Raw genomic sequence first — 25,857 nt, forward strand, 5'->3', positions numbered from 1 at the left:
GGGGGGAAAGTTCTAACTTATGTTGTTCATGCATTGTATGTTGATAATTCAATCCGAAATGTTTTGTGAAATCTTTAGTTCTGAACAGGGTTGCAAAATTCCGGGAATATTCAAAGTTGGAAACTTTCCACGGGAATTAACGGGAATTAACAGGAATAAACTAAACATGTTAGGGTAATTTAACTGTAGTTACCTTGTCATAAGCATGCATGCATGCAAATATTTATAATACAACTTTTAAAAATGACATTTTGGACTTTTTTGACATTTTGTGAGTAGAACTTTATTCTTTCATCGAACAACAAAAACATTAACGTTTTTTTCCCTGAATCTAAATGCTTTCTTTCTGGACCTCATCAACGTCCTCCTCACTGCTGTAGAAAGTTAGTCTACTGTATACAAATAAACTTGGTATTAAAATGAACGTGGCTTCAGTTTACCAAGTAATCAATATGCTAGGTAATGACAAACAGTATTGGGAAAGTTCACTTTCTACATCAACTAGTTCAGTTCATAATTCAAATTGTTTAACTAAGTTCACAGCTCCAAAAACTGAACTAGTTCAGTTATTTTTTTCAATATGTTGCGAGCTATAATTGAAATCTCTATCTGTCTGCAATACCGCTCTTGGCCTCTACGCAACTCGGCGCTCTCACACTTGCCAGGCATAGGGCTGAAACGTTCAGACGCAACACTGATGACAAAAACAACAGAACGTTTTATGTTTATGTTTCTGGCAGACAATGTTCCCAACCAGCTGCATTCAGTTTCCAGCTGAGCTAGGCGTGCATAGTCTTGTTCTCAACTACATTTAAGTTCCCTGTTATATGCTTCTATATATATATATATATATATATATATATATATATATATATATATATATATATATATATATATATATATATATATATATATACATCCATTTTCAATACCGCTTATCCTCATTAGGGTCGCGGGGGCGCTGGAGCCTATCCCAGCTGACATAGGGCGAAGGCAGGGGACACCCTGGACAGGCCGCCAGTCCATCGAGGGCACATGTAGGGACATATATTCACTCTCACATTCACACCTATGGGCAATATATATATGCTGCTATATTTTTTTAATTTGATTGACATACGAGGGATGAGACTCTAACTTTTACAAGGATCAAATAACTAATTTACCATATATATTATCAAAAGATGACTTATCCTTTAAATGTTTCTTTGGCAAGAAAACTGATTAGTCATCTATTTAAGAGCAGAGAGGCACATCAAGAAGTAAAAGATCTTTAACTTTGTTGGCTACTGACCAGAACTGTATGATTTTTCTTAGAGCTAAATGGTGATTGAATTCTATTGTGGGGTAAAGAGGTAGGAATTCAATATACAAGCTGGTAATTCTAGCTTTTACAATATCCTCTCCAAGTTGTAATTGTTTTTTACACTCTTAACTGAATCTCAACTAGATTTCAAACAGCTACAGATAAAGGATTTTAATAACAATCTTTTCAGCTGTAAGTACAATTTTAGATCCTGTATTTCACTTTTGCTCTAAACATTAGAGTTCATAGATGGTTGGTTCACCCAAATAGAGATAGTTGTCTGTAAAGAAAGAAAAAAGGAGATGTCCTCTTGAGTCTTGGTTGCACTACCTGCTTTCGGCACTATCTCATTTAGACAAGAGGTGAACCTGAAACAAGTTGACTTGTAACTCTGGTGTTTGTCAAGCCAAAGACAAATTTGCATGCTTAACATTTCCAGATGAGGTTTTGCGTCGAATGCCAGTGTTTTTTTTTTACAGTTATGAAAAAAGTTCCTCGATATTGATGACCTCTACTGGAACATGTATGCAAGAGCCTTCTGCACTATCAAGTCGTGGGTGTGTCTCTGAAAGGTAAGCAGTCTTAACCTCGCCTTGTTTCTTCACTTACTAGTTATAGGATCAGAACACACTCATATGGCATTGTTTTGCTTTACGGCACATCCTGTTCTTCTCTCTCATGGTCCAGACTGTACTGTTGTACCAAGGCCAGTTCACCTTGCTGCTGCACGCTCTCTGGAGTCTGGTTCTCCTTGTTCTCGTCCATGGTCAAGTCCAGGTAATCCAGCACATATACACAAAATAAATTACTGTAATAAATTAAATACTAGTGAACACCCATATGCCTGAGTTTGATATAGCAACGCTACTTCGCATAAGACGTACATTTCGGCCAACACAGTTTTTGATGGTGGAATGGTGGAAAAACATGTGTTACGTTTGTATACATGAGCAGAGTTTACATATGCTATATTTAAATGTCTATTAAAGTTTGTTCTGTACCCTTAATTATCTGCAGGGAAACTCTTCTAGTCGACAGGAGCCACAGCATATTATTTGACACACCCATAACTATTGATCTTCTCCACCATAAACATGCTTGACGACCAATGCAGTGAAAGATGTTGCATTGACTTTTCACAAAGATCAAACTAAATCTACTTATATAATACAAGAGTGTGTAAATGTTCAATATTTAATCCCGAACCGAAACAAATTTGAATTGCGTTATTGGATGGAAATGAATCTTTAAAAACAACTGCGGGCGAGTCCAGGAAGTACTACAAATACATAACGGAAGTGATTTCTGATTGGTCTACACAGTCCGACCACTTCCGCCGCTTTACGGGCTAACGATCTTAAATTGCTAGCGGTACAATCTTCTCCCTCCTGTGTGAGGTAGACCCCCACTCCATGAACATTGTCTTCCTCAGACCGACGTGCACCAATAGCACTGCAGTTGGTGTCTACACACGGCCTTTCTTTACGACCCAGAGGCTGTCGGTGAGAGAGGTAGGCGGAAACACGAAGCATGTGCACCAAACTGAGTGCAGTCTTTGTCCCAACGGCCACCTCTCACACAGTGTGAACGTGCTAACAAGCTAACGTTATGTTGCGGGGATCGATAACCGATAACACCTGCAATATGCCGACAGGATGAATTGGAGATACAAATGTGTTGACATCTTTAACAATTTCTACTAAAAAAACACATGGAGTGCTTTAACCATGTCACGTGTTGCAGAATGTTGAGCATTAGCGTTGGTAAATGTTAGCTTGTTAGCATTAGCTACCTGTCTGTAACAACACAGGTAGTTAGACGTGAGCGAGCTACACGAACATAGCATGTACTAATACATCGGTACATAGTCTTTCTGGTGACTTTTCAGAGGTTTGAGAAAAGATAATATCTATGTGTTCATTTATTGTTGTAACAACGTTTAATTGAGGATCGGATTTAACAATGTTCTTTGACGTTCTCTATTTAATGTGTTGTACTATATTTAATGTGTTGTACTATCTGGACCGTGAGTCTGAAATAAAAGTTTGATTGATTGATACATCGTCAGACGTCACCTGTCACACGTGCAGACGTAATCATAACGGATGACATGTTATAGTGTTTTTGTGTTTTATTTGGGAAAAGGTTTGACAACAGCTATTTCTATAGCAATAAATACTGTTGCCTGTCGCCATCTTGGAAACCACTCGATAAGTTGACAACGGGCACCGGTTATGCGTTTTCTATGTTCTGTGTCTTTTTTTCCTGTATTTTTAATCAAAAATATTAGTGGTTGCACTGTTCTGGTTGGCTGTTTAAGAAATCCCACTTTTAAAGTAATACCATTGTTTAAAAATGTCCGTGAAGAGTTGTTGCCTGTGTTTTATCTTCTTTCAGCTTATTGTTTTGGTTAACTGCCCTCAATATTACTGTCCTCTTTAATGTTCTCAACATCTGTTTCAGTCACAACAGGCAGCTGTTTTCAAGGAAAATCCTGACTGTGCAGATAGAGTTAGTGACTAGCAGGTGAACATAGTGGAGTATTTAGCACCTAAAGAAACAGTTATTGGCGTCATGAGTTGTTGGGAAATAAATAGAGATAAAAGGAAAATGAATATTCAATATTGAACTTACAATTGCCAGGTGGACAGAATCAGTACTCCAATTGAATGGAAATGTTGCTCTGTGCAAGAAAGTGCTGACAAACACATTGTACACTACCTGCTCAGCAACAAACAGTGGACTTTTAGCAAGCTAAAGACAATGATACCCTTCTCGAGTTATTGAGGATCAAAATGGTTCTTAAAGGAGACTTACTTTTGTCAAGTGGCCAGAATCGAGACCAAAAATGAATGCTACCGTACTCCTGTGTCTGGTGGAAGTGTAGATGGGCACACAGCCAGAACAACTTTACTTGTAAAGCTAAAAAGTGTGAACTATCGTTTTTAAGAAGTCTTTGCTCCAGCATACATAGGGTTGCAAAGGGGGGGGAAATTTCCCGAAGGTTTCCATGGGAATTTTGTCTCGGGAATCTTGGGAAGTTTGAAAAAAATTTGCAAAAGCATATAACAGGGAACTTAAATGTAGTTGAGAACAAGACTATGCACACCTAGCTCAGCTGGACCCTGAATGCAGCTGGTTGGGAACATTGTCTGCCAGAAACATAAACGTAAACCTAACACGTTCTGTTGTTTTTGTCATCAGTGTTGTGTCTGAACGTTTCAGCCCTATGCCTGCCAAGTGTGAGAGCGCCGAGTTGCGTAGAGGCCAAGAGCGGTATTGCAGACAGATAGAGATTTCAAGCATAGCTCGCAACATATTGAAAAAAATAACTGAACTAGTTCATTTTTTGGAGCTGTGAACTTAGTTAAAAAATTTGAATTATGAACTGAACTAGTTGATGTAGAAAGTGAACTTTCCCAATACTGTTTGTCATTACCTAGCATATTGATTACTTGGTAAACTGAAGCCACGTTCATTTTAATACCAAGTTTATTTGTATACAGTAGACTAACTTTCTACAGCAGTGAGGAGGACGTTGATGAGGTCCAGGAAGAAAGCATTTAGACCTGAAAGGATTCAGGGGTGGTGATCATAGGGAATACACCTTTTGAATACACCATGTTTTTGTTGTCCGATGAAAGAATAAAGTTCTACTCACAAAAAAGTCAAAAATGTCATTTTTAAAAGTTGTATTATAAATGTTTGCATGCATGTCTGCTTATGACAAGGTACATACAGTTAAATTACCCCAACATTTCCAGTTTATTCCCATTAATTCCCGTGGAAAGTTTCCAACTTTGAATATTCCCGGAATTTTTTAACCCTGAGCATACACAATACCAGAAGCCAGACATTGTTCATTTAATTATTTACACATGTGCTTTTACAGGTGTGACAACAACTATTTGATCATTGCTTTGCTGTGTCGGTATCTAAAAAGTGTTTTTTAAAATATACAAATTAATGTTCAGGTTGGCTAAATACTGTGTTTTTCTGCTGCAGGTCCACTATGTCTGAACTTTTTATGGAGTGTGTGGAGGAGGAGCTGGAACCGTGGCAAAAACAAGTTCCTGAAGTTCAATTGGTAGATGACGACGACGATGATGAACCCATCTTCGTTGGAGTGCTCTGTATGTCATAGCACATTTAAAATATAAAAACCTAATTTTGTTGATGTTTAAACTCCACAAACTCAAATCATATGTCTAGTTCAGAATCACCATCTGCTTTTTAGTAATACACTATATAATATTTTCTCAGTATTAATAGTTTAATATTTAATTCATAATTTTGTATGTGTGTTTCAATAAATATTCATATTTTTTGTTGCACATAATCTTGCTCAGAGTTTAAAACTATCCTGTTAAAGTGCTTATTTTGGCCCCTTTGTTTGTTCTTACAGCTAATAACCAGAAGGATGGTAAGCCTAACCCTCTACCACCTCCTCAGAGGAACAGTGCAGCAAAACTAGAACTAAAGCATCTTGTTCCTAAGCTGGTCAGTGACTCTCCAATAATGCTGCCATTGGGTCTGACTGGAAAGGCAGTGAACACTGCAGCACCCAATCTGACAACAGTGACCCCACAGCCTGTTATGGTCAATAACCAGGTATTTTTGGTTAAATATTTTTTGCAAATAATATGCAGTAAAAAAAAAACCATTCGGCTGTTACATTCCTTTTTGTCTTTTTTTATAGGGCTTTATTGTCACTTCTCAACACTTAGCAAACAGCAGTGAGTTTATTGCCTCTCTTGGGAGCCACTACCCTCCTGGGACTTCATTTACAATTGTACCAGGTACATTTGAGTATGATTATAATATGAGGAGGAAACCTGCCTTCCCCAGATGTTATGTCACCGGAATAGCTTAATCGAAGACATTTTCATCTGGTAAAGTTAGGTTTGTGTGTTCTGTCTTTCAGCTGGTCAGCAGCATCTTTTTCAGCAGGTCACCTCAGCCGCATTAATGCCTGGTGCTGTCCACAGGCCGCAGGTGCAACAAATCAGCAACAATGTTGTGACGTTGTCCAACGTGCAGAGTCCTGCCGTGTATTCAGCTCAACTCAACCGCTCCATCTCACAATCTTTTCAGACCTTTTCTATGCCTGTAAAGGCCACGAACAATAACAGAGGTATTTGTATTTTCTAATATAAAGTTTCACATTATTTCACCATACTTGCCGATCAATCAGCTGGCAATAACCGCAATTTATGTAAACCTTTTTTTAATGTATTATTTTGGGGTTTCATACAGATCAAAGCTTAGGCAAACGAGTATTACCACCACAGCAAATGGACAGCGCAGCAAAAAGAGCCAAGATTGATTTGGGTAAGTTTCTGTTCATGGGTAAATTCTCCACCTTTTTATGTTGATGTCCAATCAGTGCTGATAGTAAATGTAGTCAATTGAAGAAATGCATTCCCCAGTGTGTGCTATATTGACCGAGAAAGCAAATGTTTCCTGCTGCAGAGCCGGGCTGTTTGGCCAGTTCGCTACGTTTGATCAATATAAAAATTAGACCCCCAAAATCTCAATGAAGGAAATATTCTTGCACCTAAACCAAAAAATACAACTGTACACCTTCTGAATTCAAGTTGATCTTTTACACCAAACTAAGCCAAGCTTAATCACCATGTTAACTCATCGGAAAACACTGCTGCTGTTCAAAGCAGAAATAGCACTTGTAGTTCTTCCGCATATAAAGTTCTTCACTTGTATGCGTAACATCAGGCAAAAATCTGCACATTTTCCCTTTAGTGATGCAGTTGTGTATCTAATTAGTGTAAGCACTGTCGATTGTAACATCTAAACTGTTTTTCTGTAGGGACGTCAAACGTAACTGTTCCAGCAGAAAACGGGATCTTAAAGAGAAAGTGCCTTAAGTGTCAAGAAGAATTCCTCACACAAGAGGCCCTGAAATTTCATATGGGGGTGAGTCAAAAAATATTGTGCTATTGTGTTCATGAGTGGAAATTAACATGAAAATGGGGTGTGAATATGTATCCACCTAAAAAAGCTCTTACTGGCACACAGTTTGATCACAGGAGCAGCAGATGGGGATTGAAAAGTTGATGTTCGATAATGAAATGTTTAGTTAGATATTATAATCATTACGGAATCACCGATCCGACACTTTCAGTTCCGATACAGATACGAGACTTGGGCCAATACAGAGTACAGGTCTGATACCCGTTTTTTATTAATAAGCTGTATGCCTCACTGTGGAGGTGACAATGATCATTTTTTTATAATATAACTATATATTTGTTCTTTTATTTTGTTATTAATAAATTGTACACCAGCAACCTGGGGGGAAATATGTATGGAAATTACAATTCAAGTATAAACCTCTTAAAATGCAACAACAAATTGGCCAAAAGTTTAACAGGAATTATACTTCAAGTATATAGACTATAAACATAAAATGTAATTTAATATATTGGCCCCATTGTCACTGATATTTGATCCTGCTACTTGAGCAAATAACACTCAATATACAATATTGTTATCTGTGCATCCTGATTATTGGAGTCTTTTTTTTTTTTACAATTGTTATATTTTCTAACTGGTCTTACCTGTTAGATTGGCTTTTTGAGTAAAAATGCTTTTGATATGTTTGCATCTTTGCTTTAACGAATCCGACATTAACATGAAGTTTGCTTATTTATCTCAAACATCTCTTTATTTCAGAGCTGCTGTACAATTATGGAAGGTACTCAATCATCCCTGAATATTGGTGCAAACAAGCGCATCATGCTGGTCTCAGAGTTCTACTACGGACGGTTTGAGGGAGATGGGAACAAAAAGGAGGCGCAGAAGCCAAACACCACTTTCAAGTGCCAAAGCTGTTTAAAAGTTCTCAAGAACAACATCAGGTATAATCATATGTTTTCATGCTCCCAGTAAAATAGGGTTATAATCAATTTATTTCTGTATTTTTGGGTTCACCGTAAATATTCATCAAGGGCGTGGAGCTGCTCTAAATAACAATGAAATGTTTTTCAACATTCAGCCTTCCTGTCAAAAACTCGATATAGTCGTTAATATGCTCTCAAAAACCGACTGTGCCTTAAAGGACTTTCTGAAAAGCTATCTGTTCATTGCCAATAAAAAGACGGTGTGGATGTCTACCGTGGTCCTCACTGCAGTTTTCCCCTCAGATGGATGACAGTATCAGACCATTCCCCCCTCATGGGCCTGAACATGAAAAATGACAGCTAGTTGAGGTGCCGAAAGAACTGTTCCTTTTGAATAAATCACTTTGCTTCAGAACACTGAAAAATAAAGCTTATGTAAGCTGCTTTTAATGGGGAAACGCATTTGTACTGCAACCGCGCTCTCATAGTCAAGGTCATAGTTCATCCACATACACATTTCTATTAGGGGAGCTGAGGCAGCAGAATGTGCCGGCTGAAAAATGGTCCATGCCTCATCAGGGCAGCGGTGGCAGGTAGCTGTGGAGGTGCTGGTTGCAGCCGTGAAGCACTACATCGTTAGGCAAAACAAAAGATTTGTGTAATTGCTGATATTACAACGACCATTATGCATAAGTGAGGTGCAAGGAAAATACTTAATTTATCTTCAAACCCTTTGGGACCGTGACCCTAACCACTGCACTGCACACACGGCATGAATATTATTTGACATATGTTTGGTTTTAATGCGCCAATTTTTTAATGAATGTAAAGGTGGAATGAGGACCTTTCTTTCTTTTTTTTCACCATCAATTAGCCAATCATTTTCTACATTTATTGGGCAATTGTTGATTCAATGAAGTGTCAAAGACATAGGGAGAAAGTGCTCATCGCAAGTTGAGAGAGCCCAGTCGGACATCGTCATATTGATTTCTTTTTTTGTCTGACCTACAGTTCAAACCCCAACAATACATAACTCACTATCGTATATGACAAACAAAAGCAGCAAATCATCAAAACTTTACAGCTGAAGTCAGCATATGTTAACATTAAAAATACAGTTAGCAAAATTGTTGCAGATACATTTTATGTTGATTTGAGTTAATCTTTTCAGCTCTTTGTTTGTTTAATGGTGTGTGTGTATTTCCCGTCTCATGCAGGTTCATGAACCACATGAAGCACCATCTGGAGCTGGAAAAGCAGAACAGCGAGAGCTGGGAAAGCCACACAACTTGCCAGCATTGCTATCGACAGTACAATACTCCATTCCAGCTGCAGTGCCACATCGAGAGCGCTCACAGCCCGATCGAATCCTCAAGTATGACATAATGGTCTTTACGGCTCAATCTGACAGTTGATGGATGACAGTTTGCTCAAACTGACCTTTTGTGATTTTCTTTTTCATTCCTTTTTCAGCCAATTGCAAGATATGTGAACTGGCGTTTGAGTCGGAGCAAGTTCTCCTCGAACACATGAAGGACAAACACAAGCCCGGCGAAATGCCCTATGTCTGCCAGGTCTGTCACTTCATACCGAGCTGTGATTTGATTTTATCTTGAATTGATGAAAACATTCACTGATACATAAATTCTGTTTTACTGATTCCACAGGTCTGCAATTACAGATCCTCTTTCTTCTCAGAGGTGGAGACACATTTCCGAAGTGTCCATGAAAACACAAAAGACCTGCTCTGTCCCTTCTGTCTCAAAGTTCTGAGAACTAGTCATATATACATGCAACACTACATGAAACATCAGGTATGATGCTGCATTTTATTTAGTCCGATTTGGAGTCATGGCCAGCAAAGCAATGTGTTTACTGTGAATTCCTAAATATCTTTGCAAGAGTTTAAACTCGCTTGTACTATTAGCTCCAACTCCCACGGTTGGATTGATTTGGTTGTCTGCCCTGCACCTTACTGTAATACATAAAAGGCTGACAATAAAAGCTGCTTCTCTTCACCTGCCTGAAAGGAGCAATACATATGGTAGAGTTGGAACCAAACCAAATTAAATGCTGCTCTATTAATAGCAATGAAAGTAGTTTCTCTCATACTCGTTATATTCTTTTAGTGAATCCGATGAAACATCTTTACAATTAGCCTCTAGTCGCACCACTTATTAATCAGGTTTTTTCTATTTCAGAAAAAAGGGATCCATCGCTGTGGCAAATGCAGACTAAATTTCCTCACCTGCAAGGAAAGAGTAGAGCACAGGACTCACTTCCACAGGACTTTCAGAAAACCTCATGCCCTGGAAGGCCTTCCTCCGGGAACAAAGGTCTGTCCCCGTCATAGCAAATTCAGTATGATATTTATTTTATACCTTTTGGACTATTCTTATATTAATACAATTATTTTGTTCTCTTTCCAGGTGACCATTCGAGCCTCGCTTGCAGCGAAGACTCCCACATACTCTGATCAATCTGGCTTTATTGTCGGTCCAGAAACCCAAAGTTTCAATCAGAAAACCAAACCTCCAGTCAGTGTATCCAAGTCCAAGTCAAATGTCTCTGGAGCAGGAAAAGCCAAGACGACTCTGAGCAAGAAGCAAGATGGCCGAACTAATAAACACAATCTGGCGCTCAAGGATCTCAGGTTGTCAACTTAGCTTTTCTTTTTTTCTAATTTATATTTTTATGGAACAACAGAATTCTTTGTTAATACAGACCGATCATTTTTGCAGCAGTTAAAACAAAAAAGGGGGGGACATCTTTGTTATTAGAAGGTTTTAGTACTTGTAGGTTGAACGCTGCCCATGGAAATGTCCCACATCCCACCAGACCACTGGTATACAGCCCCACCTCCTGAATATTTATGACCGGGTGTAGGCTGATTAATATACGTTATTAAAGCCTATTGATACACAAAGTGGCTAATTGCATTTTCAATACATTTTCCCGACTGTTCATTAGGCTGGCTAAAAATATTATGCTGTAAAGCAGCAACAAACTAATGGTTGTGATATTTGGCTAATTGAGCTCAGTAATCAAAAACAATATATTGCCTTTAGTCACATGATGTGGGCTATTAAGCAGATGAGACATGAGATAATGTAGTGGTGTAACAAGAGTTCCAACTAGTAGAATTAAATCAGGAACCTGCGGACCTCTCTGCACAAAATTAACATAAGTAATTGGTTTGTGCATTTGCTATAATGAACCAACTCGGGTTGCTACAGTTCTGATCATTTATCCCTTTCAGTGTCTTTAAAATCTGACTTGACCCATTAAAAAGGGTATTCTCACTCTCTTTTTTGATTATTGTAAGATTCATGTTCAAAGCTCCGGGTCCCGTGGCCGCAGGAAATTCAGGATTCGAGTTAAAGTTTAACAATATTTAATGGCAAAGATAATACTCATGTAGCGTTCACGATCGTGGGGCCAGAAAGGAGGAACTCTCCACAGACGGAGTGCAGCTCCCAGGGAGCCACAGACCGGGGCTGTCTCGAGTCTCCAGACCAGTAGAACCATGTCTCCCCAGAACAAATGCTCGGTCGTTAGTATGGTCATGCAAATGAATTCACACCTAAAGGTTAGTTCCATTGGTCAGTTCAAAGGATGCAGCAGTTCTGTTCGCTACGCCAATTAGTAAACAGGCGAGGTCAAAGCTCACTCTTCCGGTCAAGGACAGGAAGTTCCCCTTCACAATAAAACCCTATTATCCTGCCTTCCGAATAAAAGCAACACATTAGGTTTCAATCGGCATCCATTTTAACTATTGTCTAAACAATAAAACATTCATTCATTCCCATGCATCATACAGTTAATCATTACATTTGTCATTAAAACAGAATAATAAAACAGTGATCCTCTCTTATGTTTCATAATACATTCCTCCAGAATATTCCTCATAATATCCCAAATTAATTATCATATCTTTCTTTATGTATTAATTTAAAACATAAACTTCTCTTATCTACATGTGCAAATATATATAAAATCCACTACAACCTAACATTATCTTTATGTTTTGTGCACATTTCAGAGTCAATGGAGGGTGGTTCACGTGCATCGAGTGCAACACTCAAGTCGACGACTTCTTTTCTCATTTCCCAATGTTTTCATATTGTGGTGCGTGCAAATATCGGACAAGTTGCAAAGTCTCTTTTGGGAATCATATGATACGGTGAGGGAAGGAATTACATTATTTTAGGCCTAGTGTATATATCTGATAAATCTTGTAAGAAACTTTTCTTTGTCCTGTGTTAGGTTTCATAGCACCATAACCAAAAACAGATTTTGGAAAATGGATCATAAGAAAAATTCATCTGCATTAAAGTAAGTATGCTTCATTAAGTCTATTCTGCATTCAAAAGTAAATAATGTGTTTTCTGATTGAAACTGCTCAAACGTACAATTTTGTTTCCCTCAGATTCACCCTGGTCTGTCTCAACTGCGACCTCCTCGTGGACGCATCGGGCGGTGACCTGATGACCAAACATTTAACTGATAGGCCAAATCACAAATGCAAAGTCATTCAGGAGAAAGGTACGAGTCTTTCTTCCTGTGGCACCTGACTCATGGCTAGTCTTTAGTGTTGCATGTTTCATAAAACGTCTGTTTCTTGTTTTTAAACCATCAGATATCAAAGCCAATGATCGAGTGTGAGTAGAAACTACTCACCACATTACATGTTGTCATCTGACTATCTTTAATCTATTACAAATATATAACAATGTCAAAGACCAAAAAACATGTATACACTTCTACGTCCTGAAATTAAATTGCATCTTTGTTTTTATTTTCAGACACAGCTGTAAATCTGTAAATGTCCTGTGTTCTCATTTAATATATTATCAAAATTGTCTGGTGTCACAATGGCGCCCCCTGTCTTGGCATTAGCTAGTTGGGAAACTTCTACCTCCTTATCTAGGTTGTTTTGCTTAAAGTGTCATTACACGACAGCTGTTGGTACAAACAACACACAGTTTCACACAACCGCATTAGATTTAGTTTAAATTAGTCTTCAACCTTTCAAATGTGGAGGTTTCCTGCTTTTCTCTGACACTGAAACCTTCTTTCTCACAATTTTCTGACATTTTATAGACCAAAACATAAATTTCTGAAATAAACGGCGGATTGATCGAATGAAAAAATATAAAATATTAACAATCAATAATTCCTAAACTTCATTATAACCTCAGATTACCAGTTAACAAATGTCCAGTACTGTGGTTTAATATTGTTTGGCAGTAGTGTGTTTGGACAACTAATTAATAGTAGCATATTGCTAAAGGCTTTAAAGAATATTTAAAGAATGCTTTTTAATGTCCTCTTTTTTTTGTGTAGGCAACTCGCCCTGAAGCAGCCTGCAAAAGTCTTGTACCTCTTGATGCCGGCGACTGCTCAAAAACCAAAGGAAAAGGACGGGAAACTATTGGACAATTGCACATCTGGAAACGTTACTGTCGCCCCAGTTGACCGACCAGAGTCACAGCCGATGTTACCAAAAGCTGATCCAGAAAAGGGTCCCACAGAAATGGCTGTCATTGAAGGTTCCTCTGAAGGACACTCAAAGCAGTCGTCGCTGCCCACGATATTGCCTTCAGATGGAGTTTTAGATCTCTGTGACAAGTCGGTGAGTTACTGAGAACCGAGATGTCGGAGAGCAGCTCCCTGAGCAGGAGACGGGGTACCAACAAACTAAATCAGAATGAACCAGTAAACAATGCTCCCGACACAGAGATTACTGCACATTTAAGAATAACTGCTTCATCAGTTGGCATTGTTTCTATTACAAAGATCAAACGTGATCGTGTTGCTTTGGCTGCTGGTATTTGCTCCGAACACCCTCAAGATGCATGTGTTTGCCAAGTACATGTCAACAACCGGTCAAAAATATTTCATCATAGTGTTTTTTTGTTCTCTTCTGTAAAACCTCCATTACCTAAATAGATGTCAAGTGTCTTTGTATTTATGAATAACAGTACATACACTGCAGTCTTCTTAGTTTACCTATAAACCACAGTTAAATAATGTGTAGAGTCCTACTTTTAAACATCAGAAATTAAACTTAAATGATTGTGGCCCATTTGGTAGTCATCTGGTTGATGTTGTCCTTAAGAAAACCATCGGACAGTATTCTGCTCCTCAGGATTGTTTATTTGCTTAACTGATAAAGTCAATGACTTGACTGGTAAAACTCACTCAGTGGGTCTGAATATTTATGCTCACATTCTCTACGGTGATTTATTGATGCAATTTAAATTCTCAATGCAGTCCCCTTAAAAGTACAAATAATTAAATAATGTAATGCCTTTTTATTCCTATTTTTTTAATCCGTTTGGGTCCCGTCTCCATCTGAGATTTATTTTGGCACTGTTATCTTGGTTTCAATTTCATGTTTGCTTGGGCTTTTGAGACATCAACGTTGTTGAATCTTATATATATATATATATATATATATATATATATATATATATATATATATATATATATATATATATATATAATTTGTTATGTTATAACAAGAACATACAATATCACTGAATTATTTTACATTGTTTACAGAAAAGTCTACAGGTGGTACCGGTACATTATATTGCTACTAGCTGGTTTTGAACACACTAGAGTAACATGGTTCTCAACACTAAGAAAGTTGCTATAACTATTACAAATGATATAGTACATGTATAAATATTGTAACCATCAGATGTGTGAAATGTGTGGACAAAACAAAAAATGTAAGTAATGGCAGGGAATATTAGGTGAAATAACCACAACCATTTGAGGAGTGAGCAGAATAATGTATGTATACCATTGTGCTCAAGTATATTTAACTGTCTCCCTTTGAACTGTGTTGGAAGTACAAGCTTGTACAATAAATGTAAACACAACATTGGGCGCCACACTTGAGGAAATTTGTCAACCAATTGTTAAGCCCCAGCTTCTGGTTGAAGTTTCCTGTTAATTTGCATATCCGGTGAAACAAAAAGTCTAATTCCCTGAAGCTCCGGGAATAGTTTAGAGTATGATTTGTTTACTTTGTCTGATTTTAATCTGTCAAAATTCATTGTTTATTTCGTAGGTTTTTCACTTGTAGTATCTATAGAGCAAGTCTGTTAATGCATATATGTAAATGTACTCTGAGTCTGTTTTTAATACAGTCCTCAAGATATTGTGTTCTTCCGAGGTTACATTTTCCTCAGATCTATAAAGTACAGGGTTTGGGTCATTGTTTTCCTTTCTGTTGTGTAAATAAATCTTTAATACAAGACGTTTTAATCTTTGGTGTTATTGTTCTGAATGTTGCTCTCGAAAGCAGGTAGACTATTTGGTCCTGTTATTATATTAGTTACTTTACTATTATATTATAGTAAAACATATATACCATCATGGAGTGAAAACAAAATAGAGTAAAAAATGTAGGCTAAATAAAAAGCAATTAATGTCTTTCGTCACAACTGCTACATTATAGCCAGTTTTGTTGAATTTCAAGTACATCGTAAAATGTGTAAAATATGCATAAAATCCGTTAATGTCAACATGAGTGCCTTGTTGATTTTGGCTCCATATTACGAAATGTTCATCAAGCCATCCATATCATACAATCGTATACAAATTACATGAGACGTGAACACGTGATGAAGAGGTTTAGATTTCCCCGGATCTGACGTAATCGTCAGTGCTCATTCTTATTGGTTTAGCTTACGCGGCGTTCCCAGGACAACGAAACCCCAAACAACCTCGGAAACACGGCGAACACCGCAGGTTAACGACGGCTAATTAATCGCCCCTGACGACTGGTATCGAAACTCTTGAAGTTAATTAATCCAAAGTTGTATAGTGTATAGTTGCATTAGAGTTAAGTCCAGAAGCCGGCAAGCGACGAAGAGCACCGCAGACATGGTAAATCCCGAAGTTCTAGTTAACGTGAGCTCGACTGCTATGCAGCAGCCAGGTGACCGCACTGTTGTCACTGTGTTACTGCTCCTCCGTCTACTTGTGGTGTGTTTCTTTGGGACAGAGTGGCCACTGGACGTGCAGCCAGCAGCAGAGGTGGACGTCTCAGCGCCAGATGCAGGAGCAGCTCCGGCAGCAGGAGGCCGAGCGCCTGGCCCGAGACAGGCAGCAGCAGGCCGGTGTGCGGGACGAGGAGAGCTTCGAGAGGAGGAGGCACCAGCGACAGGCGCAGGAGGAACTCAAGGAGAGGCGCATGGAGAGCGCAATGCTGAAGGTGTGACCCTCTCTCAAGTTGTGCCCATTGGTGGTGCGAGAGCTTGTCAAGCACTACTTTATAAAACACTAGGCTGTCTCGTCAATGTATAAACTGTAATTGACCTTAACTCAGCTGTTAATAATCATAATTTAACTTTACTTGCAGGCAGAGGAGGAGAGAATAAACAGAGAAAAGCAACTGGAGCAAGAGGAGAGAATGGCTAAGGAGCTGGCCCGCATCAACTTTGAGACACAACGAGATGAGAAAATGAGACAGTATATTAAAGAGAACAGGTATGCACATCTACTTTATTACCTGGATTTACTTTATATTCTGGGTCAATACACAAATGCAGCACTTCTTGTTTTAGTGTCATCTTTCTCTGCTTTGGTCTCTTCATTACTTATGCACATTTTAAAATCTGTTTAAATATCTTTCAGCCTGGAGCTTCGAGAACTTGAGTCAAAGCTGAAATCTGCATATTTGAATAAGGAAAGAGCTGCACAAATGGCTGAGCAGGAAGTTAGGAGGCTTGAGACAATGGTGAGCACCGTCCTCGTTGGTTTCAGTCATTTACCAAAAACAAGTCTGAACCTCTGGATGTAAAAGATGGATTCTTCCTTTAAATAACTCTAAATGCTTTTCTTTGCATAATAGCCACCGGGCAGAGATCCAGAGTTAATAAAACTTTTTTTTTAAAGCTGGATGCCACTATTCATTGAATACAGTTTGTGGCGTAAAGGTCTGATGAGCATAATGATTCAAGGCCCATATGTATCAAAGTACTCAGAATTACACTTGTATTGCTCCTAATAAGAAACAATTTTACACAATGCTAACTACAGAACATTCAATACAAGCTAGTTACTGTGCTTGTTCTTTTTCTGACATCAGCGTGAGGAGGCAGACTTGGCCCGCAAGATGAAGAGTGAATATGAGCGAGGAGACGTCGAGAAGCAGAAAGTGGAGGAGAAACGCCACGAGGAGCTGGTGCAGTGTCAGAGAGAGCTGGAGCAGCAGCTCGTGGAGAGGGAGCGCAGGAGACAAGAGGCGTACGAGGAGTTCCTCAAAGAGAAGCTCGTGGTTGATGAGATAGTCAGGAAGATCTACGAAGAGGATCAGATGTGAGTTCTTCATTTATAATTCTTCCAGTCTTTAACAGGAATACACAATGCATACAAGTCAGTTTGTTTTGCTAAACACTACAGTCAAGAGAAACTTGAATTCCATGGATTTAAATGGAGCGTGCTTATACTGGACTGTTAGATATGTTTAAGTCATGGTGTATCGAAATTAACTTACAAATCCAATACCTGAATCTAATCATACAACTAAATACTCAACATAGTTTTAGTTCACGGGTTCAGTATTTGTATGTATTTCAAATAGAGAGTTCTTCCAGAGAAAACATTAAGACTGTGGTAGTATGATGGATTTATTGAACAATAATGCTGTTTTCTTAAGGGAGAGACAGCTGAAACTGGAGAAGGTCAGAGCCACTCAGCAACACATTGAAGCATTCAAGAAACAGCGAGCAGAGTGGAGACGGATAGAGCAAGAAAAGATGGAGGCCGAGAATAAAAGGATCATGGAGTTTGTGAGCCATCAGGAGAACATGGAGGAGAGCAGAATGGCTAAGATCAGAGAGAGGGAAAAAGGAAAAGAGCATCTTCATAAAATAGTTAAGACAACTTTTAAAATATTTATTCCCATACTTTTATCTTTTCATCCATTGACACTTTCCTGTTTTTACCACTAAATAATTCCTCTGCGTTCTCCTCTAGCTGTCTGAGAAGATTGAAGGGGAGAGGCAGCAACGTGAAGAGATGGAACAAGTCCGTGAGGAACTTTATTTAGAAGAACAGGAAGAGGCTAACAGGCAGAGAGACATTGTAAGTGATATTTCTAAACACCCATTCTAAGCAATTCTGACTATGGTAAGATAACAGTTGAGCCAAAGTACTAACACATATATTTATCAATTCATTTTTTATTAAAACAAACAAACAAACAAACAATGGGAATGGAAAACAATAAAGAATGACCATTAAGACTCTGCAGCTTGAATTTATAGTGCGCCTGAAGGATCTTAATGTTTTTTTAAACATTCATCAAACAGGAAGAGATGGAGAAGAAAATCCGACAGAGGTTGATGATGCAGCAGACCTGCCAGCAGCAGATGGCTTTCAAAGAGATGCGAAGGCAGGCAGAGAAAGAGGAAGAGGAGGCCTTCAGGAGAATGATGATGGCTAAGTTTGCAGAAGACGACCGCTTAGAGCAGATGAATGCCCAGAAACGACGCATGAAGCAACTTGAGCACAAACGCGAGGTGGAGAAACTGTTGGAGGACAGAAGACTGCAGCATGAGGCCGACATGGTACGAACATAATCGCATCAAGAATAGTCTAGATTTACTGTCAGAGGTCATGCTGCTAGTATTTCATCATGGAAGGCAACAGGTAGCAGCATCCAAGTTGATGATATTTGATGTGTAACACTTGCAAAGTCTGAAGATGTATTAATGGTAGTCGCCCAACATCACGCACATCCCAACTTCATGTAGCATGGCTAGCTACTTCTACCACAGCAATTAAGATTTATTTGAGGAACAGAAGTGAAAAACAACAAACTGTAAAGCATGATCTTTGTAATGTCAGTTGGTTAAGTTGAATGACCTGCTTTGATAATAACATTGATCTCTCTCTTCAAGGAACTGGAGGCTAAAGAGAGAGCAATTGAGCAGGAGAGGGAGGCTCTGCGTCGGCAGATAATTGAAGAGGAGAGGCAGCGACTTCTTAAACGCCATGCAACAAAACTCCTTGGATACCTACCAAAGGTATGATGCAGCGTATTAATCATAAATAATGTTACACAGGTGCATGTCCGTATGACCATGAGTGTATTCATTTTCAGGGCTTGCTCCGTGAAGACGACCTGGAGCACTTTGATGAAGACTTCAGAAAACACTTTAAAACACGGCAGGTGGATATCTTCTCTGAGGATGGCTGGGATGGCGATGAGTAAATTGCATACTATGCCACTAGATAGCAGTTTATGGTTGCAAAGTTCTTTAATTTCTCAGCATCCATGATGGTGCTCGTGTAGCATTCAGTCACAACAACATTATTAATTGACATGTTTTTATTTGGACTGTGCTGACAGGATCTTAATAAAAATAATTCCAGAAAAGATCTGAGGCTGTCTGCTGGCTAAATGTGACACTAATTAGGAGACACCTCTCTAAATCTAAATGAACTTTGAACCCGAAGTCTCTCATTTATCTGCACCTCTCTGTGCCTCTGACTTCCCCCAGTCTAGAGCTTTCATGAACTCGTCCTCTGTGAACGACAGCAGCTTGGCAGCTTCAAAATGCATCTGCACAAGACAAAAAGTCTGTCATTGATGAAGCTGTGAGAAGGGCGTGTATAAGCAGGGTGTCTGAGATGGAGACACGTACCTTTTGTCTTTTGAGGATCTCAATCAGCTTCAGCTGTTTCTTGAAACCCACAATGAGTTCGGCTTTCTGTTTTTTTAGCATTTTGTTTTCGGCAAGTAGATTTTCTTTACTCTGATGTTCATCGCTTATCTTGTCCTAATTCAAAATTATTTAAAAGACTGAAATTAGAAGTGAAACGGATCTAACCTTTTGGGCAAACTGAGGACAATTAAAAACATGTTGACATTCAGTTGAAGCTGGTACTTTTATCCTAATCTCTTTCCATCTTCAAATATCATATTCCACGTTTTCCTCAGATATTTTCAAGTCCACTAGGCAGCATAACATTTAGCGGCCGTACATGATCTCTCTGCATGCTTGAGTTTCATTATTTAGGTCAGTGGGCTCTGTAGTTTATTACTGTGTGACGTTATGGAGCTCCCTGTTTCAATATCTAAGGAGACTTTGTCCTTTTACTTTAAACATGTTAGCACTTTACCATACTTAACTCATACTTTTGTGATCTTGAAACCATATTACTAAGACACTCATAATCACAAGGCTGTAAAATGATATTAAATGAACCCTTTGAACACAGCTGTAATAGCTTTTCATGTATAAAAGCTGCTTGTAATAAAACAAATCACATTTGAATAATTCGATTATGTGTTTATCAGCACTGTAATTTACAAACCTTGTTCGTCTGTTTCATCTTGTTGAGCTGAGCCTTGAACCTCTCCACCTCCTCCAGCGCTCTGTTCAGACGAACCTCCACCGTGCTGTGCACCGCCGCTGCTTGTTTGTGGGATCTATTCAGATGTTCTATTTCCTGCACAGAGCAAAGCCAGCAAATGATCCCTCATGAGCAGTTCACAAGAGTCATACGATGGTCCAGCATCGATTGACATGTTACAGACCTTGTGTAATGCAGACAATTGCAGTTGAAGACCATCACACTTTTTGTCGGACTCCTCTGCTAAAGCTCTGTGCTTTTCAATCTGCGTCTGCTGGATGTTTGTTGTTTTCTGCAGTCTGGCTCGTTCCTCCTCAAGCTCCTTTATTTTAGCACCAAGCTTGGCATTTTCATCATCCTGCAACAACAGACGCGTAATGTTATCAATAAACAACGCTGAGTCGTCTATGTTTTTCCATCATGAGATGGCTCACGGCTGTTCAACTGAAGCTCTGTCCCCTTCTGCTGATAGGCGGGGAACGGGGCAATAACAGCCATTGTCTTTCAATGAATTACCTTCTTATAATATTCACATGAGAGTTGATCCAGTTCCTCCTGCATGATCCGTAGTTTTGCCTTCTGAACTCGTATGTGAGCTTCTGAAACGCCTTAATAGGACAGAGCAACACAGACTTATGAACCCATGAAAAATGACTTTCCCCCCTCAAAATAAGCATCACATGCTATGAAATCTGTATTACTTAATGTTAAAGCTCCAATTTAGAATTAATTATATTAAGTGGCAAGATTTTCTCATGGAAAATAATTTCTTAGTAACTTTCAGATCCCACATTAACCCCAAAATACAGGTCATCTTGGAAAAATGTAATAATGTGAATGTCATTTATTGTCGTAACACACATTCAGACAAGAACTGAAAACTCTAGTGGATCTGTGGAGTTTTTGGATAATTCTAAGACAAAAGGACATGTCTTTAAATAAATATTTGTGGAAATTGTTCATAATTGCAATTCATTAATAAATCTTGGGTATACTTTTAACACAGTGGGATAAACATTACCTGAGCATACATTGTCTCCAGCATTAGCCTCATCATCCACAACATCTTCTTGAGTCACGGTGTCGTTCATCTTCTCCTCCATGCTCCGTATTGTCTTTGCCAGGAAGAAATCCTCAGAGTCTTCTACATCTGCTAAGTCAGCCACATGAGTTATCTTTGGGAGTCTGAAATCAAGCCAATTATTGAAAAACCTTTAGCGGCCTTATGAGGAACGGTAATGCAGAATATATTTTAAAAAATTCCTAACCTGCAGTCGTAAATAAAACTGGTTGTAAACGACTCTAAAAATGATCTACAATCAAACTCACACTGTTTTACAGCGAGGCTCTTTTTTTTGTTTTCTAGTAGAGATGCTGTGTGATGTTGCTGCGATTCTTTTTTTGGTCACCACCTAAGATGAAGGATGGCAACAAGAAACAACTAAATGACATGTAGGTCTAAAGCATTGACCAACTATTCCTGTGGATTGTGAACCTCTCAAATCGTCTGCAGGTTTCAGAAATGCAAACTTTATAATCTGAACTGATACCTTCACACCAGGCTCCTGCATAGTGCTCTGTGGATTGTGTATCTTCCTGGAGGGGAACAGATAGACGGACAGATATTTTGGGAGATATACTGTATAAATACATACATACATACAGAAAGAAAGAAAGAATGAATTATATTGATGATTTTCGTTGATTAAGTTCTCTGTCTTACACTGCTTTACTTAACAATATATATTTTTGCAATCGTCAATGGCGATTGCATCCTCCCCAGCTGGCATGGTTCTGCAGTGTTCCACCTCTCAGCTCCTCGGGCTCAACAGCTTCTCTGCTCCTCCGTTCGTCTCGGCCATCGGGGCGCTCGGACTCCTTCGTTGGCCCCGTTGCATCCACAGAGCCTCCCGCGGAGGGTTTGTTTGCTCCTGGCCTGATCGCTCCACGCTTTCCATCCCCTCCCTCTGGTCGGCCGAGCGCATCGCTGCAGCTCGTCATCACAACAACACTCCTCAAGAGCGAGATGGTGGCACGAAATTAGGAACTGTTACAGCCCCCCCAGCACCCTCTACTCTTCCTGCTGACTCCACTCCCCAAAACCGGACTCGTACACCTTTTATTACCTCCAAGATGTCGTCCTTTTATGCAGTTCTTTGGTTCGCCTATTTTAGTTTGTCTGTTCTGCTTTATTTTGTATTTGTAATTTTCTATTCCTCTATTGTGTTCATTGCCTGTATGGCATTGTCTCCTTTGCCTCATGTATTTTCTGAAATGTTTACTTGTATTGATGTTATGTTTTTACCTTGCTTCTATGTAGAGCACTTTGTAAACCCTGTTTTTAAAGGTGCTATATAAATAAAAGTATTATTATTATTATTATTATTATTATTTGAATAGTCTGTATGAAGGCTAGAATAAATGTAGACCCTTGCAGTAGTCACAAGAAAATGAACCACTGAAAAGTCAATAGCCATTCTTGTGAGAAGCCTCCAAAGATCTGAGCCTCAGATATTAATTACCTTGACTCCTCTTCATCCTCAACGTCCGTGAGCAGGAGGGTGGAGAAAGGTTTTGACAGAACTTCACTCTGTTCTCTCTAAAATCCGATAAACACCAAGAGTGAGTTTCACTTCTTAAAGCAAGTCCTTACTCATCAAAATGTCAACATGTGGATAATAACTTACCATAAGTTGTTCTGCTTGTCTTACTAGATCTGCTGTTTTGGCTTCCAGCTCTGCATTTAAGAGTCTGAAGGAAATAAAATGAAGAATAACAATAACAAGGGGCTGATTTTAACATGTACACAGATTTCCAGGGCTACAGGACTGCACAAAATACAATACATCCTTTGTGTTTGTAATAATACTTATAACAAGATTTAGTGCCTTACGGCATCTTTAATAAATAGAAATTCCAGTTTAGATTGTTGGTACTCTCCTTTTGTGGTATTGAAATGTCACTTATGGTTTTTTAATTTTAAGTTTACACGTGATGAATTTCTCTCTGGGATGGTTTGATTACAGAATCAAGTGATGCTGATGGAGTCAAATAGAGTTTAATCAATGTATGAGATGAAGTGTGCCTTATTCAATGCGTTTCAAAAAGTGTGGATCACTGCTTCTTGAAAACTCGAGAGAAATATATGTCTATTGGAACAGGTGCTCTTACTTGTATTGTTCTTCCTTAGCAAGAAGGTCATCTGTGTGCTTCTTTGTTGAACCAGAGGCAGATTTTGCCTGCGGTCTTACTTCAACCATCTTGGACCTCACAGCCTTACTGCTAGAGGACGGACGCTTCTTGGAATAAACAAGACAAAGCAACAGACTTTGTAACAGTAATTCATTACGGTGGGATTTCACATTTCATGAGTTTGGATTTTAGTTTAGAATGAATTGTATTGTATCAGTATGTTGGCTGATAAGTAACAAGTTTCATTTAGTTTTTCCACCAGAGCCCTGACAAGTTCATTTTTCAACTCCTAAATATTCCACTCAGTACAACAACGTTTCACAATTCTAAAAAAAAAAAAAAACATTTTAAGGGATGTTTGTTTAGTGTGTTAGAAACAAATATCTGATATTTTATAAACAGCTTTTGTTATTTGCCTTTAAGACACAATATCAGTCAGACTTTATACCTCCTACCTCTGCACTCACACTTTACAGGTGTGTGGTTACAGAGCTTCCTGATTAACTGAAAGGCATATACAGCCTCTATAAATGTCACTTGAGTAGAAAGCGTCACCATATTGGGACATGTTTGTACACCCAGGTTGAAGTGATTAGGTGAGTGATGGTGTCAGGTGATAAACTGTATAACACGATATGATAACCTGCATGATTAGAGGATGTGACTTATATGCATATAGGCACAGCATTTTGATTTCAAAGATAAAATGAGCAGTTTGGCTCTTTGCATTAAATGTTTTACAAATTGGGAAAATGTAATTAAAGCAATTTCTGACTAATGCTTGTGGACAAAATCTGCATCTAACTAAAATTAATTGTCTCGGGGTTTATGTCTATTTTACACACTGCAGCAATCTTATAACTTGTGGTATTAATATGCATAAAGCTACTTATTTAGTTTTCCTCTATCTCAACATTAGTAATGTTGGAACAGACAGAAATGATTGGAGGTTTATTAAACGTCGTCCCGCATAATATGACTGGAAGCAGCGTGACTTGTTAGCTGGTGAACGTTAGCTTGTGTTAATGTGTGTTGACAGGGGTCAGACACTTCACCTGTCGTAAACAAATAACTAGGTTCATGCTGGTGGCATATAAAACCGTGTTGTTTGAAACAATAAGGCTACAAACCTGCGAGACGACGCACTGAGACGGACGGCCCTTTTGATCAAAACTTCTTTCAGCCATTGTAGAAACAAGGAGGCGATGCGGCTCAGGTTGCATAGCAACTACTTGTTCAGTTCGCGCACAGTATGGTAGCCTGCGACGGACATTTAAGGGCAAACTTTCTATAGAAGTATGAGGCTACAAAAGGGACGCAAAAGTGCTTCATAATATATTTTCCAAATGTATTATTTGTTTACATATTAATTAAATTATTTGAATTACAAAATTAATTAGCATTACTTAATTATGAATAGACTAATTTAACACAAAAAATATGGCTTTGTGGAAGTGATAATTGCCTAATACACCAGCCTACTTAAAGTAGTAATGCAGATATTCAGCAAATGTGTCAATAAAGGTGCATGACACAGTCAGAGTATGTGTGTCATAAGCCTGATCAAATAGAAACGGTTTGAGTTTGCTTTTGACTGTAGTCACATATGTGACTGATCTCATGTGATCAGGCCCCAGGGCAAAAATGAATTGCTGAGCCCCTAACCCCCTGCTCGCCCTTGTCTCATTGAATTGTGTAGCCTACAGTATCTCTGTAGTATAAGTTTAAATGGCCCCAGGTTTTTTTCTTTTTTTCCTGTCCCAGGCACCTCACTTCCACATCCAGACACTCCCTCATCTTACCTGCAGCAATCTCTCCAGTCTCAGTCACCTGATCTTCCCCGCCCACCTGTTCACCTGTTCACCTGTTCCACTTTCCCTCGTCAGGCCTGCAGTATTTAACCAGCCCTTTCCACTCACCCATCTCCAGATCGACAACACTGCTTTGCTGCTTCTTGCGTTTGAGCATCTGCTATCCTACTGTTTCCTGGAACCTGGTGCCTGCTTGTCTGCCTGCCTGCCCCTCTCCCTGCCCCATTCCTGCTATCCTCTGGGTTGTATACAATCTCTGTTTGGACTTGTCAAAAGTGTTATATATATTCACCTTTGCAGTAAA

General features: G+C 38.9%; 3 protein-coding genes across 4 annotated transcripts; 2 read left to right on the plus strand and 1 right to left on the minus strand.

The window, feature by feature from the left end:
- Positions 1-1,933: 1,933 nt before the first annotated feature.
- Positions 1,934-15,428, plus strand: znf280d (zinc finger protein 280D). Its single transcript, XM_034527502.1, is given in 19 exon segments — positions 1,934-2,083; positions 5,312-5,439; positions 5,712-5,917; positions 6,006-6,105; positions 6,231-6,440; positions 6,563-6,637; positions 7,134-7,240; positions 8,000-8,184; positions 9,384-9,541; positions 9,640-9,740; positions 9,834-9,980; positions 10,368-10,502; positions 10,596-10,819; positions 12,209-12,349; positions 12,433-12,501; positions 12,596-12,711; positions 12,806-12,827; positions 13,513-13,806; positions 13,808-15,428. Coding segments are annotated over 19 exon segments (2,505 nt in total). The 5' UTR covers positions 1,934-2,069; the 3' UTR covers positions 13,881-15,428.
- A 451-nt stretch (positions 15,429-15,879) lies between these two features.
- Positions 15,880-20,614, plus strand: mns1 (meiosis-specific nuclear structural 1). Its single transcript, XM_034563481.1, has 10 exons — positions 15,880-16,071; positions 16,190-16,399; positions 16,547-16,674; positions 16,822-16,924; positions 17,276-17,505; positions 17,846-18,062; positions 18,166-18,273; positions 18,501-18,758; positions 19,092-19,217; positions 19,295-20,614. The coding sequence occupies exons 1-10, from the start codon at positions 16,069-16,071 to the stop codon at positions 19,403-19,405; spliced, it is 1,494 nt and encodes a 497-aa protein (XP_034419372.1). The 5' UTR covers positions 15,880-16,068; the 3' UTR covers positions 19,406-20,614.
- Positions 19,436-24,940, minus strand: tex9 (testis expressed 9). Of its 2 annotated transcripts, none has more exons than XM_034563494.1 (12): positions 24,873-24,932; positions 23,722-23,849; positions 23,238-23,301; positions 23,073-23,149; positions 22,101-22,146; positions 21,880-21,962; positions 21,572-21,735; positions 21,067-21,158; positions 20,735-20,908; positions 20,512-20,646; positions 19,839-19,973; positions 19,436-19,756 (listed from the first exon to the last, which is right to left on the minus strand). In XM_034563494.1, exons 1-12 carry the CDS (start codon positions 24,927-24,929, stop codon positions 19,655-19,657), a joined length of 1,257 nt encoding a protein of 418 aa, XP_034419385.1. In that variant the 5' UTR covers positions 24,930-24,932; the 3' UTR covers positions 19,436-19,654. The 2 variants fall into 2 exon arrangements, with proteins under 2 accessions (XP_034419385.1, XP_034419391.1); XM_034563500.1 differs by having other exon boundaries at positions 19,510-19,756; positions 23,722-23,846; positions 24,873-24,940.
- Positions 24,941-25,857: the final 917 nt, after the last annotated feature.

Source organism: Cyclopterus lumpus, chromosome 3, assembly GCF_009769545.1.
Source record: "Cyclopterus lumpus isolate fCycLum1 chromosome 3, fCycLum1.pri, whole genome shotgun sequence".
Lineage (NCBI taxonomy): Eukaryota > Metazoa > Chordata > Actinopteri > Perciformes > Cyclopteridae > Cyclopterus > Cyclopterus lumpus.

Bases quoted from the DNA above. Each gene is read 5' to 3' on its own strand.
- mns1 (XM_034563481.1), top strand. The intron at 16,400-16,546 runs GTGTGACCCTCT...CTTTACTTGCAG, and splicing joins TGGAGAGCGCAATGCTGAAG to GCAGAGGAGGAGAGAATAAA. The intron at 18,063-18,165 runs GTTAAGACAACT...GTTCTCCTCTAG, and splicing joins AAGAGCATCTTCATAAAATA to CTGTCTGAGAAGATTGAAGG.
- tex9 (XM_034563494.1), bottom strand. From the start codon at position 24,929: ATGGCTGAAAGAAGTTTTGATCAAAAGGGCCGTCCGTCTCAGTGCGTC. The intron at 23,150-23,237 runs GTAAGTTATTAT...ATCGGATTTTAG, and splicing joins GACAAGCAGAACAACTTATG to AGAGAACAGAGTGAAGTTCT. The intron at 21,736-21,879 runs GTGAGTTTGATT...GCTTGATTTCAG, and splicing joins GAGCCTCGCTGTAAAACAGT to ACTCCCAAAGATAACTCATG.